Here is a 15903-nt window from a genome sequence, read left to right on the forward strand (position 1 = left end):
AAACAGTATCATATAAAATTAAGTACCATTTAAACAGCAATAAATAAACAAATGGGTATTATGATACTGGTCACCAATAATAATATATTACATTTAATGATGTACTAATTATTAAAAATAATCATAGCAGTTATCTATTTTGTGAACAGTTATTTACAAAAATAATTTTTTTTGCAAATTCATAAATGTTTTATTTATTGTTTGAAACTCAATAATTCTTCTATTTCTAAACATTACTAAGCTGTCATGATAATGGGCGCGCATGTGTGGGAGGTGTGTATTCTTCCCGCCAAGGAGCTGTCAAAATTCGCCAAAATCGGGATAAGTTTTAGGTCCCGTGTATTGATTGCATTTTTAATTTAAATTTAATATAATATTGTTAGCCAATTTGGCAATAAAAATGGCTAAACCAGAAGAAAGTGATGAAAATTGGATTGCTGCTATGGATGATATTTGTTCAAAATTAAACGTAGATCCAGTTGCTACTGAAAAATCAAAGGAATCATTTGCAGAAATAAGGCGAAATTTTACATTAGACGTAAGTAGTTTAATCGTATTTACTAAATTTAATCCCCAATAAACACTTGTGGTGCTGAAGTTGTGTTCACTTTGATACGAGTTTTAAAAAGAGACATTTAATGACGAAATTATATTCGCATTCTTTTTCATACCTAAATTTTTGAGAATATTTTTAGGGCGAAGCTTTACATTGGATGGCATGTGCCTTGTATGTGGCATGTCGTACATCAATCACTCCCACTGTAGAATCGGGAAAAGCGGTGAAAGGAAACTGTGTAAGCTTGACACGGTTACTGAGACTCTGTAATATCAGGTAATCAAGAAATTATTCATATATTAAAAACTACATTAATGTATTTATTGAGTAATCTAAATGAAGATATAATATATATCATGTTAAAAGTAACTAATTTACTTTTCTTTTAAAATAATACACATTATATTGTGATTGGAAAAGTGAAACAAAAGAGAATCTAGAATATTGTGTGAAATGGTGATAATTTTTTTTAAATTGTTTCATGATGATTATTATATGTCGAAAATTGGATTGTTTACCACACATTTCAATATGTAGGTATTAATTTGAGCCACAAATGTAATAAAAATAACACAAATTGTTATTACAGCCTAATCCAGTTCTTCACAAAAATAAAAAACTGGATGGAAATGACATTGATGCCATCTGATTTTAAAGATAGAATTAGTAGATTAGAGCGGAAATTTGCTGTGTCTACTATTTTATTCAGGAAATTCCAACCTTTATTTCAAGAAATATTCACTGGTTTGACTAATGAACCAGTCAAAACTAAGAGCAGTAAAAAACAAAAGTAAGTAGACTACTAACTTTAATGTTATTATTTGTTAAATGTGAAAGATGTTCATATTGTTAAGTTTTTTGCATTTAAAAAGCCATTTAATAACACATATTATATAAATCATCAAATAATTTGTACCAACTAATGGGAAATTTCGTACCATGCCCTTTAAAAAAAAGTTAAATGTATAATACTAATAAATAAATGTCAATTTTTTATACCAATTCCAGGCTTCAAAGATGCTCAACAAATGCCCTATTCAATTTAACATGGTGTCTATATGTGTGTGTAAAAGGGGAATTTCACAATTCAGCTGATGATCTTGTGGACATGTATCATTTACTCTTATCATGTTTAGACTTTATATTTGCCAATGCATTCATGTCAAGACGCACTGACCTATTGAATCCCAGTTTTAAAGGTATATATTGTTAGTATAAATAAATACTTTATTAAAAAAAAAACATGATACTCATAAAATTTTATTTGTCAGGTCTACCCAAAGACTGGTTGCAGGATGACTTTGAATTACCAAAAAAGCCACCTTGCATAATATCGGTGCTTTGTGAAATAAAAGATGGGCTAGCTGTTCAAGCGAGTACTATGAAAGACTACAGTTGGAACAAAGTTATTAAATCCTTCTTTGAGAAAGGCGTAAGTGATTATTATTGTCCCCACTCGAGTGTATACTAACCAATCATATCATGTGTAATGAAACAGTGTTTTTTAAACTTATTGTGTAATTTTATTTGTTTATGTTGTTTACCACATTCACTAAAGTATGTTTGGCTGAAGTATACATTGTTTTTGCTATATTTACACATTAATTCAGCATATTTATGTACACAAAATGTATTATGAGAATTACATTAATTAAAAACACTGCTTCGGAAATGTATACATTGTGTTACTATTCTAGAAAGTTCTAAATTGCTTAATATATTTTTCAGATTCTTAAGGGTGACAGTGAACAACATCTAGGCCTCCTAGATGTGGGAAATTTTGATGTAAATCAGAAGTCACTGAACAATCTGTATGAGACTTATGTTCTTAGTGTTGGAGAGTTTGATGAAAGAATATTCTTAGGTAATGCTTACTTGAATCAACATATTTCACAACAATCTTGGTATTAAAACCAATTAAGAGAACTTATTAATTTTAATATGTTTAATCTTATTAAAATTGAAATTTTTTAATTAAACACAGATTTTTTGATAATTATGATGAAGATTCTCAATGGCTAATAATTGTAATAGAATAAACACTAGAGACTATTTTTAAAAATAAATTATGATATATGGAAAAACTAAAGTGACATTGTTATGTCAATTCATAATGTCGAGATTTTATTGTCTAAATGAAATTTTCTCATATTTTATTAAAAATATAAATAATGTTAAAGGTTCAGTGAATTAAATGACTTGAATTAATTTACATTTTTATTTATTACTGCTCTGAATACTAATATTTGATTTAATTGTCAAATATATTTTTTAAATATTATTTATTCACAGGAGAACATGCTCATGAGCAAATTGGCACTAAAAAGGTTTCTGGAGATGAAATATCGCAAGTTATCGCTAATTTTGGACCTGTAAGTGTATTTCGAATATAATCGTGTATTTTAAAACGATTTTATTTAAAGCGTGTTAGACCTATGTCTAGTAAAGTGATTGGTATGTTATCATTATTCCAGAGTGGCAAGGCATGTCCAGACACACCGCTCACAGGGCGTAGATATCTCGGTCGGAGGGCGGAGGAACTCACACCAGTATCAGAAGCAACTAATAGCTTGGCTCGACTCGCTACATTCTTAAGGCAGTCGAAACCGCAACCTTCTACGTCGCTGATGAGACTTTTTGCGTAAGTATGATGATAAGCTGTTAGATACAATGAATAAAAAGTTTTAAAAATTGTTTTTTTTTTATTTATTTGTTGTGTACTTTGTCAAATCTATTTAATGTTCAAATTATCATAATTTCATGATACACATTACATTTGATGAAGGAGAAAAAAAAAATTACAAACTAATATTATGCCGTGAAGAAAAGAAAAGATATTACACTTAAAGGGCCAGTAAATCACATATTCTTTACAATTTTTTAAAGTATTTATGGGTGGTTGTGAACCCCTTACATCAGATGGTCCACCTGCTCCTTTGCTTTCTGAGCTGTTAAAAAAATGTGTCATTTAAAAAAATTAAAAAGAGAAAAAAATCTACTTTTATAATTTCGTTCTTTTTCTTCAGAAGCCCCTAAGTCGTTTATTAAGTCATAGAAAAGGTAATAATGAAAATATTAAAAAATCTTCAAATCAATTTTATTTTTCAGTGAATATGGAGTCAGTGATGAAACAATAACAAAGAAAGTTATAGAACCATGCAACACATGGATGGATCAGTTTTCGAACAGCCTAAAGGAGTGCAACTGTAGCGCGGAAACTATAGCATACAGATGTAATATGGTCACATGTCTCTACTATAAGGTCTTTGAGCATATAATTAGGGAGGAACATAGGAAAAAACCACAAGTGTCTTTGCAGGTTGGTGTTGATTCTTCGTTCTATAGTTTGCTAGAAAGCAATAAATTTCATAATGATATAACTTTAATATAAGAATAGTTGCAGTTTAACAAAACAGGACAGATAAAATTGTTATTGAAGACATCCTAGACTATGAGTCTGTTACAGTTAATTACTCTATAAACTCAGAGTTATGGTATATTATTATATTTAAAATTTCGGGTCAATACAGTGTAATAATGTTCACAGAATATATTCCAGATGCTTCTATCGCAAGAAACGTACCAGCTCACAGTATATGCTTGTTGTACGGAAGTGGTCCTACACTCATATGGCGTACATTCGCTGAGATTCCCTCGAGTGTTGCAAATTTATGGCCTCAGTGCATTTCACTTTTATAAAATTATCGAGCTTGTCGTGAAAGCGGTTGTGGAAAAACTTAGCAGAGATGTTATCAAACATTTAAATGCAGTAAGTACTACATCACGAAATGATTAAGGAATTAAATATATATTAGTTTTTAATGAGATTGAATAAATCATTAAACTGATTGAACTATTATTGATATAATTATGATTTTTGGCCCATAGCAAGTTTGGAAAAAATTACTATTCAAGTCAGTATGTCATATGACAGATGAAACAGCAGATGCACTGTTTCTATATGTAAAATAATAATTATAATGAATAGACACACGAAAGAATAGCATCATGCATTAAACTAATTCACTTTGTTTTTGTTTAGATCTCATTAAAAAACAATGTAGAATAAATTGTATTGAAAAAGTTATGAAATAGCATAAAGATTAGAATTTGGGATTTACGCTCATAAATCTCAAAACTTAATTTTTTCTCAGGTGGAGGAACAAGTATTGGAATCTCTGGTATGGACATCAGACAGTCCGCTATGGGAGCAGCTAGCCAAAGCCCCCGTCCCAGCGTCTACCAAAGTATATGTGCACGAATCTCCCCATAACAGGAGAAGTAAGTTTGTTTATATAATATGTATGTATGTATAATAATGTTATATAGAAGCAGTTATTAACTCAATGTAACATTCCATAAAATTGAAAGTATAATGTATCAATAATCATCATATTTATTGTTTTGTGACTCGTAACAAACAGCATAGCAACCATAAATATTTTTATTGCATTGTATTAATATTCGTCTAATAATGCTATTATTTAGCAGTAATAGATGTATATTAAATAGCAGTTTCAGTATTTAAAAAAAAATCATTATATTTTAATGTTTCTTGCAAATGTTTTAATGATGGATTAAAAATGCTTTTTCCTTTTGTTAAATTCAAACAATATCCTTTTTAGGTGGTCTACAGTCTCCTGTTTCCTCAGTAATCGATCGCTATCTTGCGCCTATAGCGGACCAAGCTAAAAAACAACTTTTTAAAGATACTGTTAAACCTGGGCAATCGCTCTTAGGTAAGTGTACTATATTCATAAAAGTTTACTTGATGTAATATTTATATAACAAAGAAAAGTCTTTTATGAAATCGTTTATTTAATCTTCCTATTATTTCAGTACAAACAAATATAAAATCTGAACAAAATTCTCCCCAAGCTACAACAAGTGCCACTTCTACAACTAACGGTGATACGACACCCAATACCACGCCTAAGAAAGCTAATAACTCATTAATTTTATTCTTTAGAAAGGTATGTTATTATTTAATTTATACAAAATACGTATTCTAAGTTCAAACCATAAGTGCCTAGAAAAAGGTAGGATGGATCTTTGAAAAAACTAAGGAACAGAGGTTGAACAACAAAATTGTATAATAATTGATAAACAAAATTATTAATTACTAGCTCGTGCTGGCTCCGCTCTGATATCAAGATTCCTGTTTTATCCCAAGGGAGCATTTAATCAGAATAAAAAATATTCTATCATCCCAGTCATCTCATATCCTGTATATATTCTACGAATCCTATATATATTTAATGACAAATTATTAAAATCTTTATTTTTTACAGTTTTATAGTCTAGCTGTAGTAAGAATGAACGACTTATGCACGCGGCTACGTCTCACTGACGATGAGCTAAAAAGAAAAATATGGACATGTCTAGAATATTCTATCATGCATCAGACACAACTTATGAAGGACAGGCACCTGGATCAGATATTAATGTGTGCTGTTTATGTTATATGCAAAGTGAGTATTTGGTTGTGTGCTTTTACACGTAATTATCTAATAAATAATAACTAGCTTTTGTGCGCAGCTTCGCACACGTTAAATTTGTATTAGTTTAATATACATATCAACTCTTGAACCATTATAAAAAAACCCATCAAAATCCGTTGCGTAGTTTTAAAGATTTAAGCATACATAGCGACATAGGGACAGAAAGCCAATTTGTTTTATACTATGTAGCGTTACATACGTACGTACGGGTCATATTTTCGTAACTCGACGTTGTTTGTTTTGCGTGTAAATCAAATATCATGAATAACAGATTCACAAAAGATTTTATATTTCTCCTTTCAAATTACCCTTTTCTAAATTAATCTTCAATGTCAATTGTTTTAAAAAGTTTTAAGAGATACTCAATTCGGTATCAAAATATTTTTTTAATATAATTTTGATATACTCAGTATAGCTCTTGCAATTACTTTTATTACGACTACAAGCTATTACGACTGGAAACCTAATATTGTTTTTAGTTAATAATTAATTGCTAAATGATATTTTAAAATATTTCCAGGTATCAAATAGTGCAAGTAATCAAGTGGAAAGAACATTCGCGGATATAATGCGATGTTACAGACAGAGGCCACTTGCTGATAATCATGTGTATAGATCGGTTCTTATCAATCAGAGTGAAGAAGGTATGTTTGTTTGTTTGCTTTTTTTTATATACTTTAATAAATTGTGATCTTAATTTTCTTGTGATGGTTGATTTTTATTTTTCATTTATGTATATCTTAATAGTGTATTCAATGATCTGTGAATAATTGCTTACATATGAACTGGCCATATTTCAAAATTATTTTTTATTATATAGATTTAAATTATTTGTTGTATGGCAACCCACAATATATGTATATGAGAAATTTTCTATTTACTAAAGTTTCTCCTTTATGAAGCATTTTAATTTTGCATCATGTAATATTTTATAAGCTGTAAGAATGTTTTGATATTATATATATTGTATACTCGAAGATATTAAGTTTTTTTTATTGTACTTTTAGGATCGCCAGAGAGAGGAGATTTAATTAATTTCTACAATAGAGTGTATGTACAGTGTATGCAAAACTTTGCGCTTAGATTCACTGGACGACATAAAGATGTAAGTTTTTTTTTTGTGTTTTTAATCATCATCAACCCATATACCAAGGAACCTCCTCGGTGTATGGGTTGATGATGATCAATTTTTATTTTGTAGTTTTGTGACCTCCCCCATGGACATAGATAACCGTTTTTCCAGAAACAAAATTAATATACCTGTACCTATAATTTATTTATTATATATATTAAATATTACAGATATAATTTGACAATTAGACAAAAAAGGCAATTTGCCTAAATAAAAAGAAATATCGAAAGTGTTATTGTTTTTATTTTAATAACATAAATACTGTATATTTTTTCTTTCAAACCCATGTAAATCTGGACAGCATCGGGTCGAGTGGCTAAATATAAAAACATTTATTTTTTGCTTGCGCTATATGTAATCTATCTATAAACATGGCAATAATCGATCCGCCAGGAGTGCAGTCTGTCCCCTTTACCGGCGGGTCGCGGCGACGCGTCGTACTCGCCGGGCGGCCAGCGGGTCTCGTGCACGCACCAGCTGTACGTGAAACCGCTGACTGCTTCACCACCGCACCACCACCACCTCACTTATCGGTTTAGCCGGAGCCCTGCTAAGGTGGGTTCTTTATTTTTATGTATGTGCAAGCATATAAATTGGGTCCATTTTTAGATTATAAAATTAATACCCAATTTTTTTTATTTGTACTATAGGCAGGTTAAAACTTAATAGATAACTGATATATAACGTATATAAGTTCGGTGACGATATGCGCGTGCCCCAAAGTAGTACGGGTTGCTTGGAAGAAATTGCTATTGAGCAATAAAGCCGCCCTTTGCACGACATTTCCTATTTTTTTGTTATTTTATTGTTTGTTGAGTGTGCAATAAAGAATATTCCATTTCATTTCATTTAATTTGATTAGTTGTAGCAATATAACCTCTGGTTCCAGGACCTGCACGCGATCAACACGCTGGTGTCGTGCGAGGTGGGCGGCGTGGGCGGCGTGGGCGGCGTGAAGCGCGGCGGCGAGGGCGGCGAGCTGGTGAAGCGCGCGCGCTGCGGCGCCGCCGGCGTCGCGCGCAAGCTGCAGGGGCTCGTCAGCGACCGGCAGGCGTTGTGAGGTGCCGGGAACTTTTTTTTCGTATTTGTTAACCGCCAGCGAATTTTTTTTTTTGTGTTTGTTAGTAGTCAGTAGTCAGTAATTTTTTTTTTGTTTTCTTAAGCCGCCAGTGTTTTTTTTTTAGTTAATCGCCCATGATTTTTTTAAGTGACAATCTTATGGGACCAGTTCGATACATAGTGGGTTACTGAGCGAGTCTGTATTGCGCATCCTTTTCTCTCATACATGGAAACTTTAAACTGTTCACACTGCTGATGAAGCGATTACTTTTTCAATATTTGACGTATGGCGGAAGTCCTTGTGACCAGACCTCTTTAAATTTAAAAAAAAAAATTCAAATTATTGTTTCAGATTGAACCAACAAAGTGCTGAATTGACAAGAAATGAAGTTACGACTCAAAATTATTTAAGTATCAAAATTAAGCATAAGCTCTCTAGGCGATTCTTTTGCACAATTATTTATTTTAACTTGACTAGAACGTGGAATATCGAATCAAGATGTATCAAAATTATTATTTTGTCACAAGTACCAATCTCTGACCGAATTAATATGAGTTTTGTTTTTAATTTTTCGAACACTGTCACCGTTTTAAAATTTGTATATAATGTTTAATTTAATGGCCCTAACAATCAAACAGACAGAACTGCATCAGCACCGTTATATTTGACACTATTTGTAACGTTTTTATATTTTGTAATTCTCAAATAAAAGGACAACTATGCATGTCAATACTTATATTATTCAAAATTTCTACATATTGCAGGAAATCACAAGATTCCAACAAAACAGCACAATTGATAAATTTAATTTTTATAAAAAAAAATTTTAATAACTACAAAAAATATAGCAGCTAAAATGTACCAAGAATATAGGTTTTTTTAATCTTCAGTAGGTAAAATAAAAGCATGGGGCAAAATAATTACTAGTCATAAAAATTCCAATACAGAGCTTTTAAATTTAAATTAGGAATAATAACGGGAAGTGGCGGTGTTCTACAATGAATGTTCAGAGATTGCACTGACACAAATGAAGTATATTGATCTCATTTATTTATGTTGAGTGTGAATAGTATTGAATATGCCATATTATCGAAAATTGCTCATCTGTAAAGTAATTTAAGTTGCATAATTCCTTATTTTAGTAGGAGACGCGTTTTATTTTATGGTTATATTATTGAAGGGTGTAAAATCAAATCGTCAGAATTTTAACATGAATTTTTTTTTATCTATTTCCAGATAGTTTATGGCCAGTACGAATTTGTTTTTATACCCATCATACCTCATTATTGTAGATAAAACATATACTTTCATTGATCACAAATCACTTATTTTATATAATAAGCTGACGATATAGCATATTATATCAATTAGATTAAGTTAAAACATACTAACAGTTTTCTTTAGGTACGGCTCTACCTATAAATAAGTTCCTCTTTTATTTCGTTGACTGAAAATTATGTATTGTTCAGTCAAATCTATTTTATTTGCTTGAAATAATTATATTTTTATTTTTGTAGTGAGTAAGTTGATGATCAGAGAAGTTTTAAATCAATTCCTTTTTTCTTCCAATCAAAATTAAATGATTGTATATTTCGGACATAAAAAATATCATATTGTATGTAGATTTTACTTCTTAGAGTATTAAAGATATGCACTTTATAATATGTTGTTTTTTTTTTGAATTTATACAAAGGTTCACTCATCAAATTTCTCCTTAAAGACCGAGATATTTTTGGACTGCCGTTCAGGTAAAAAAGAAAAGAAAAAAGTTTGTGGTTTTCTATATCTTACTGTATTTTCATTACATACCAGTTTATAATATTAACAATACTTGTCGCATTGAAGGCAAATTTTTGCGTAAACATATGAACGCCTTTGAAATTAAAATTGAAGAATTACTTATTTACTTTAGTAAGAAGGAGAGGCTGTAGTTATATTAGGACCTACAGTTTTAATAAAACTTACTATTCTTTACTAACAATTATTACAATTCGCTTTCGAGTTAATTATTAAAAATCGGTATGAGACTTTGTTATTGCAATTCAAGTCAAACACTTTAGTACCTTCTTAACTAGACTAATATTATAAAGAGGAAGAATTTGTATTTTTTGTAATGGATAAACTTAAAAACAACTGGACCGATTTTCATAATTCTTTCACTATTAGAAAGCTGCAACTTTACTGAGTGACATAGGCTATATATGTACCACGGGCGAACAGCTAGTGTCTTATAAAACGGGACGATCATTAAATTTTCTTTTATTACTTAATTCTAAAGTTATTAAAACAACTAATGACGAAATAATTGTATTGAAAATTAACATGGTATCATATCAGAAGGTTCGCTTAGAATACATTGACTATGAAAAAGTTTATTTACCACGCACATTAAATACATCGATATCGAAAAATATACAGTTGATAGAACTTCAATGCTTTCATTCATTCATTGGTTTATTTCTTGAGATAACGTACATACATAGATTCATAATTATAATTGAAATTTTTATAAATAAATTTAAAAATAAATGAAAATAATCAATCTAAAACCTTGTACAAGTTATCAAGTATCGATTGTGTTTTTTTCTGCATCTAATTTGAAGCCAAGCACTAAAGCCCGTCATAACTAATATGCCTTGCTTTAATATATATTACAGCTACGTGGCTTTATTCTGGTTAGTTTAGTAGAGTAATCTTTGTTATATGACCAATGTTACACTACAGTTACTTCTAAAAGTATAAAGAACTAGCAAACCCGGCGAACTCCGTTTCGCCAATTTTCTTTGCTATAAACCTCACGGAGCCCGAGACCTTTCCAACGAATGCAAAACCGTGGAAATCGGTTCGTGCGTTCTGGAGTTATAGCGTCAGGAAGGAAAACCCGACTTATTTTTATATAGTAGATAAGCTATTTAAGAACAAGATAACCTAACATATCCCAACTTTAATTTTTAGTTTTATAGCATTGGAATGCTTTATAAATTAGTAATTTTGAAAGAATAGAAAAAATTCGATCACGAGGCAGGATTCGAACCTGCGTTTCTTGCCTAACCGTAACAACGCCTCACGGGTGGCCGAGAGGCTAGGCTAGCAATGCTATAAAACTAAAAATTAAATTTAACAAAGGCCGCGTTCCATCGATACAATATTGTAATCATTGAAATAATGTTTCGTATTGGTTGTGATGGTTCTCAATTATCTCAATAGATGGCGTGGGGTGCCCCTTAGGCACATGAAACCGAAAGAGTAGAAGAAATTCGATTACTGTGGCAGGATCACGGGTGGCCGAGAGGCTAGGCGTTGCTACGGTTAGGCAAGAAACGCAGGTTCGAATCCTGCCTCGTGATCGAATTTTTTCTATTCTTTCAAAATTTCTAATATCCCAACTTTGAATTCATAATACATTAAACAGCATTAGTACTTAGAATCCGAATTAGTGAGACTGGAGGAGCGCGATCATGTCTTATATTAGGGATCCATCATTAATCAGTACCTATAGACTAATAAGTCGAGTATCAACAACAGGACAGTAATTACCAAATAAGCAAATGAATTTTAATACAAATTAAAGAATACAACATCAAAAAACGAAATAACTTTGAAAATAGTAACTACCAAGTTTCTTGTCAATAAGTAGGGGGTAGTTATTAAAATGATTATCAAATTTTTTTCAAGATCTTGATTTAGTGCATGGAATCCGAATCAGTTGGACTAGTCCGTAGCGAGGGGAGGGAGGGGAAGGAGGGCGAGCTGGAGGGCGTGGCGAGGGAGGGGGAGGGGCGGGGTCAGGTGGCGCGGCCTTTGCCCTCCTTGATCGCGATCACGTAGCGCTGCGCCACGCGCTCGGGAGGCGAGTACCCGTCCGCGTAGGAGGAGTCCTAGAATGTGACATAGGAGACAAATAAACAAAAAAAAAAATCAAATATATAACACCATAATATTGTATACACTGTTATATTACACTTTCGTCTAATCGACTAATCTATATATAAAAAAATTGAATTCAATTAACCGACATAGAAACCTATAAAATAATAAACTCGTATATTATTATTGACTAACAATTAATAAAAAAAAGTAAAAGATACAAACCTCAAACAAAACCTCATAGGGATCAGCAGCTGACGCAGGCAGCCTATTTACAACGGCCCGATAGAAGCACGTGGTCTGCGGATACAGTGCCATCACCACTGCGCCCTTGGGGAACAACGCGTGTTCGTCGGTTCGAGGGTCGGCTCGCATCAGGGGTAGAGGTACGACCCGACGCTTGCTGAGGACGTGACGGTTCTTTTGCTCCTCATCTATGTCGTCCACTTCGTACTTGCCTTGCGCTGGGAGCCAGCTCACCACCTGATTACAAAATTAACTGATTTAAATGAGCTTTTATAAAATTTTTAAGAAAATGTGTGATTAAATATGATACACATTGCATTAGATCTATTGTGTAGAGAAATAATATATAACCAACATATTATCTAACTTTTAATATTTCTTTAATGAAACTTGTCTTCCATAAATCTTACCTCAGCCAAGATCCAATTCTCCTCCTTCTCAGAAACCCTCACGAGTGCAGCTACAGCATCTCCAGGTCTCGCTATGTGTCCCGCATCAGCCGGGACCGCCCCACACAGTGGCGGGGCTCTTTCCCCAACTCGCCCCACATGTAGGGGCAATGTTTGAGCTGCACTTAGCAACATCTTCATGAGTGCACCGCAACCTATTGTCTCTTTGTTGCCTGCATGACGAGCCTGTTAAATATGGATGGACATATTTATGACATTTTGTATTCATTTCTTGCTGAAGGTTGAGGTTAATAGTAGATTGGAATTGGGAGAAATCTGTCTAACTTTTGTATTATTGTTTTATTGTTGTTTTTCTGTGATAAAAACTTGTCAGAACTACTAGACTTGGCTATAATTTCCATATTTATTAAAGATTTATGTTTAAAAGCTACTACTTTAAACTGTTATAATAAATGAATCCACATCATATTCAGAAGTACATATGTTAAGTTGTATATGCCAGAACAGATATCAATTAACATGAAATCAAGGGATTGAGATGAAATAACTATAAAGTACCTGAATTCTTCTTTCATTTTTAATGGCACGAATTTCATATATCCTTGCTAAAGCTGCCCTTAAAACTCTCTCTTCCTGCTCAGCAGCATTGAGACCGTTCTTATACAAACCCTTCAACTGCATTTGCTAAAGTATAAAACGTGAGTATTAGGATTCATATATTGATATAAAAACACTCAAAATGCGCACTTAATGTTTCAAACACATCACAGCTTGAGAAAGAAAAAAAATTATAAATTTATTGTCAAACACAAAAAACCAAACATAAACATTGATTTATAATGACTTCATTATTATTATATATATCTTTATAATTATTATTATAATATATATTATTATTGTTATATAAATAATAATATATATAATTATTATTATAATATATATTATTATTGTTATATAAATAATAATATATATAATTATTATTATAATATATATTTTTATAATTTTGAATGAAAAACAAACGATAAATACAAACCTGTTGCGACGACCCAGAAGAATCCTCTGTAGAAGGTGAGCTTTCTGCAGCTTTCTCAGCTCTCAGAATTGACTCAATACACTGTTCATTCCTGCCTCTTTCAGCTTCAATGTCATAAATCAGCCTGTGCAGTGACCTCAATCTCTCCTAATTACACATTATAATAAACATAAAACACAAATAAACAATGAACTAAAAATTAAAAGCAAAAGCCTTTTCTATACAATAGTGTTCTACTGTATGGTTGAGGAAAATTATGTGGAATTAGCTGCCATGACAGACATTGTTCTGCCTTTTTTTTTTTTTTTTTTTTTTTTATGTCATAGCGGGCAACTGAGCTGGTGGTTCGCCTGATGGTAAGCGATCACCACCGCCCATGAACATTTGCAAAGGTAGGTCCTCTGCGAATGCGCTGCCCGCTTTTTTGGGGTAAGGGAAAAGGAATGGATTAACGACTGGAAAGAAGGAATGGACTGGGACGGATGAGGAAAAGGAAATAGGCCTCCGGCTCCCCCACTCACCGTACGAAACACAGTGGCATGCCACTATTTCACGCCGGTTTTCTGTGGGGGTGTGGTACTTCCCCGGTGCGAGCTGGCCCAATTCGTGCCGAAGCGTGCTCGACTCCCATAATTAATTTTTTAAACAACACAATAATGTTTTTTTTTTGGTAATAGTTCATCCCTGGAGGCCCATATCCTATTCCTTACTTTTCCCAGTCCTTTTGTTCATTCCTATCATCAATCCCTTCTCAATTTAAGGTCGGCAATCTGTTTGTAGAGCACAAGGTCTGAACTTGACCTTATGCCGCTGCAAATGTTCTTGGGCAGTGGTAGCGCAATTTTTTCTCTCAATGAAGATTTTTAAACAAAAACGATAAAAAAACTAGCCGAATTGGTCGAGCTGTTGTTGAGTTTTGTTTTACACATAGTAACACATTAAGCGATTTATTTTTATTCATACAAAATTTCTCACCTGCACCTGCTGTGCAGCCACATCAGCTGTAAGAGGCATCACTTCGGAGTTTCGAAAAACTGGGACAACTTCCAACTCAAGTAGACTACGTGCATCCAACTTACACAAACAAATACCTAAAAATTAGACATTTTATCAAAAAGTTAAATGGTACTACTATGCGTTGCGCATTACGTTATCACACAATAATGTATTTAACGAAACAGGGCTTGAGAACATGTACATGTACTGCTAAGATACTTACAAACACAGCACTTTTTATATAGATTCCACTCATATGTAAGTACTACAATCTTTTTTGTTCAATATAACGTATCGTATTTGATTAAAGATTTGATTAAATATCGCAATATCAATCAGGTTTATGTGTAGATGACAGGAAATCAGACAAGTTTGTTATTTTTTATGTATTTTATAAAAACAACAAACTGTAAACACAAAGCAGTTTTGTTTTCGCGAACGACTGATGAAAATTGTGATATTGACATTTTGATTTATGACAATTGACAATTGACACTTAAAGACACCCTATATGGCTTCGTTCAAACTTCTATATAATATTTAATAAGATGTTAGAATTTTTGACTGGTATTGTGTTACATATAAAGACTGAATGATGACTTTTGGAAAATAGTGAAACTCTTATAACTTTTTTGCTTTTTGATCTATAAAAAAAAATGGTTTTGTTGTTTTATTGCTGAGTATCTTACAAGAAAGCTTCTATTTATGTTCTTTGCGCCTTGGTTGAAAATATTTATGCCCTACTTCAACATGGAGGGTAGAAGTACCTATACCCTCCATATACTTCATGAATAATGCTCACAAATTCATCGCTAGCGGTATTGATGTTGTATTTATATCGATGTCCTTAAAGTTACATTAGCTTACAATTTAGTTGTTTTTATTGTTGCTGAATCATTTTAGGCATAAACATTTCCAATTACAAAATATTTTAAACTATCTGCGCCCTACGGTTTTACTCGCATGAGTCCGTATCCCTTAGGAATATCGGGATAAAAAGTTGCCTATATGTTATTCCAGTTGTCCAGCTGTCTACGTACCAAATTTTATTGCAATTGGTTCAGTAATTATTGCGTAAAAGAGCAACAAACACACATCCATA

At 32.3% G+C, this 15903-nt stretch overlaps 2 protein-coding genes across 3 annotated transcripts; one reads left to right on the top strand and one right to left on the bottom strand.

Annotated features, from left to right (window-relative positions):
* Positions 1–254: 254 nt before the first annotated feature.
* LOC119831882 (retinoblastoma-like protein 1) lies at positions 255–9911 on the top strand. 2 transcript variants are annotated; one of them, XM_038355451.1, is made up of 19 exons: positions 255–538; positions 696–832; positions 1146–1346; positions 1565–1755; positions 1828–1988; positions 2285–2420; positions 2849–2928; positions 3031–3197; positions 3665–3875; positions 4104–4325; positions 4711–4837; positions 5182–5295; positions 5396–5529; positions 5848–6027; positions 6578–6701; positions 7065–7162; positions 7583–7744; positions 8079–8250; positions 8601–9911. In XM_038355451.1, exons 1-18 carry the CDS (start codon positions 401–403, stop codon positions 8247–8249), a joined length of 2754 nt encoding a protein of 917 aa, XP_038211379.1. In that variant the 5' UTR covers positions 255–400; the 3' UTR covers position 8250; positions 8601–9911. The 2 variants fall into 2 exon arrangements, with proteins under 2 accessions (XP_038211379.1, XP_038211380.1); XM_038355452.1 differs by having other exon boundaries at positions 4116–4325.
* A 2018-nt stretch (positions 9912–11929) lies between these two features.
* LOC119831699 (SAGA-associated factor 29) lies at positions 11930–15251 on the bottom strand. The gene is made up of 7 exons (XM_038355158.1): positions 15025–15251; positions 14781–14896; positions 13806–13952; positions 13331–13456; positions 12773–12997; positions 12342–12599; positions 11930–12127 (listed from the first exon to the last, which is right to left on the bottom strand). Exons 2-7 carry the CDS (start codon positions 14817–14819, stop codon positions 12035–12037), a joined length of 888 nt encoding a protein of 295 aa, XP_038211086.1. The 5' UTR covers positions 14820–14896; positions 15025–15251; the 3' UTR covers positions 11930–12034.
* Positions 15252–15903: the final 652 nt, after the last annotated feature.

Source organism: Zerene cesonia, chromosome 14 (genome assembly GCF_012273895.1).
Source record: "Zerene cesonia ecotype Mississippi chromosome 14, Zerene_cesonia_1.1, whole genome shotgun sequence".
Classification (NCBI taxonomy): domain Eukaryota; kingdom Metazoa; phylum Arthropoda; class Insecta; order Lepidoptera; family Pieridae; genus Zerene; species Zerene cesonia.

What these genes read in the sequence shown, in the direction of transcription:
- LOC119831699 (XM_038355158.1), bottom strand. Translation starts at nt 14,819, where the DNA reads ATGCCTCTTACAGCTGATGTGGCTGCACAGCAGGTGCAG. An exon ending in TGGCTGCACAGCAGGTGCAG is followed by an intron (nt 13,953 to 14,780) that starts GTGAGAAATTTT and finishes ATGTGTAATTAG; the next exon opens with GAGAGATTGAGGTCACTGCA. An exon ending in AGAATTGGATCTTGGCTGAG is followed by an intron (nt 12,600 to 12,772) that starts GTAAGATTTATG and finishes TTTTGTAATCAG; the next exon opens with GTGGTGAGCTGGCTCCCAGC.
- LOC119831882 (XM_038355451.1), top strand. Translation starts at nt 401, where the DNA reads ATGGCTAAACCAGAAGAAAGTGATGAAAATTGGATTGCTGCTATGGAT. An exon ending in AATCCTTCTTTGAGAAAGGC is followed by an intron (nt 1,989 to 2,284) that starts GTAAGTGATTAT and finishes TATATTTTTCAG; the next exon opens with ATTCTTAAGGGTGACAGTGA. An exon ending in TATCAATCAGAGTGAAGAAG is followed by an intron (nt 6,702 to 7,064) that starts GTATGTTTGTTT and finishes TTGTACTTTTAG; the next exon opens with GATCGCCAGAGAGAGGAGAT.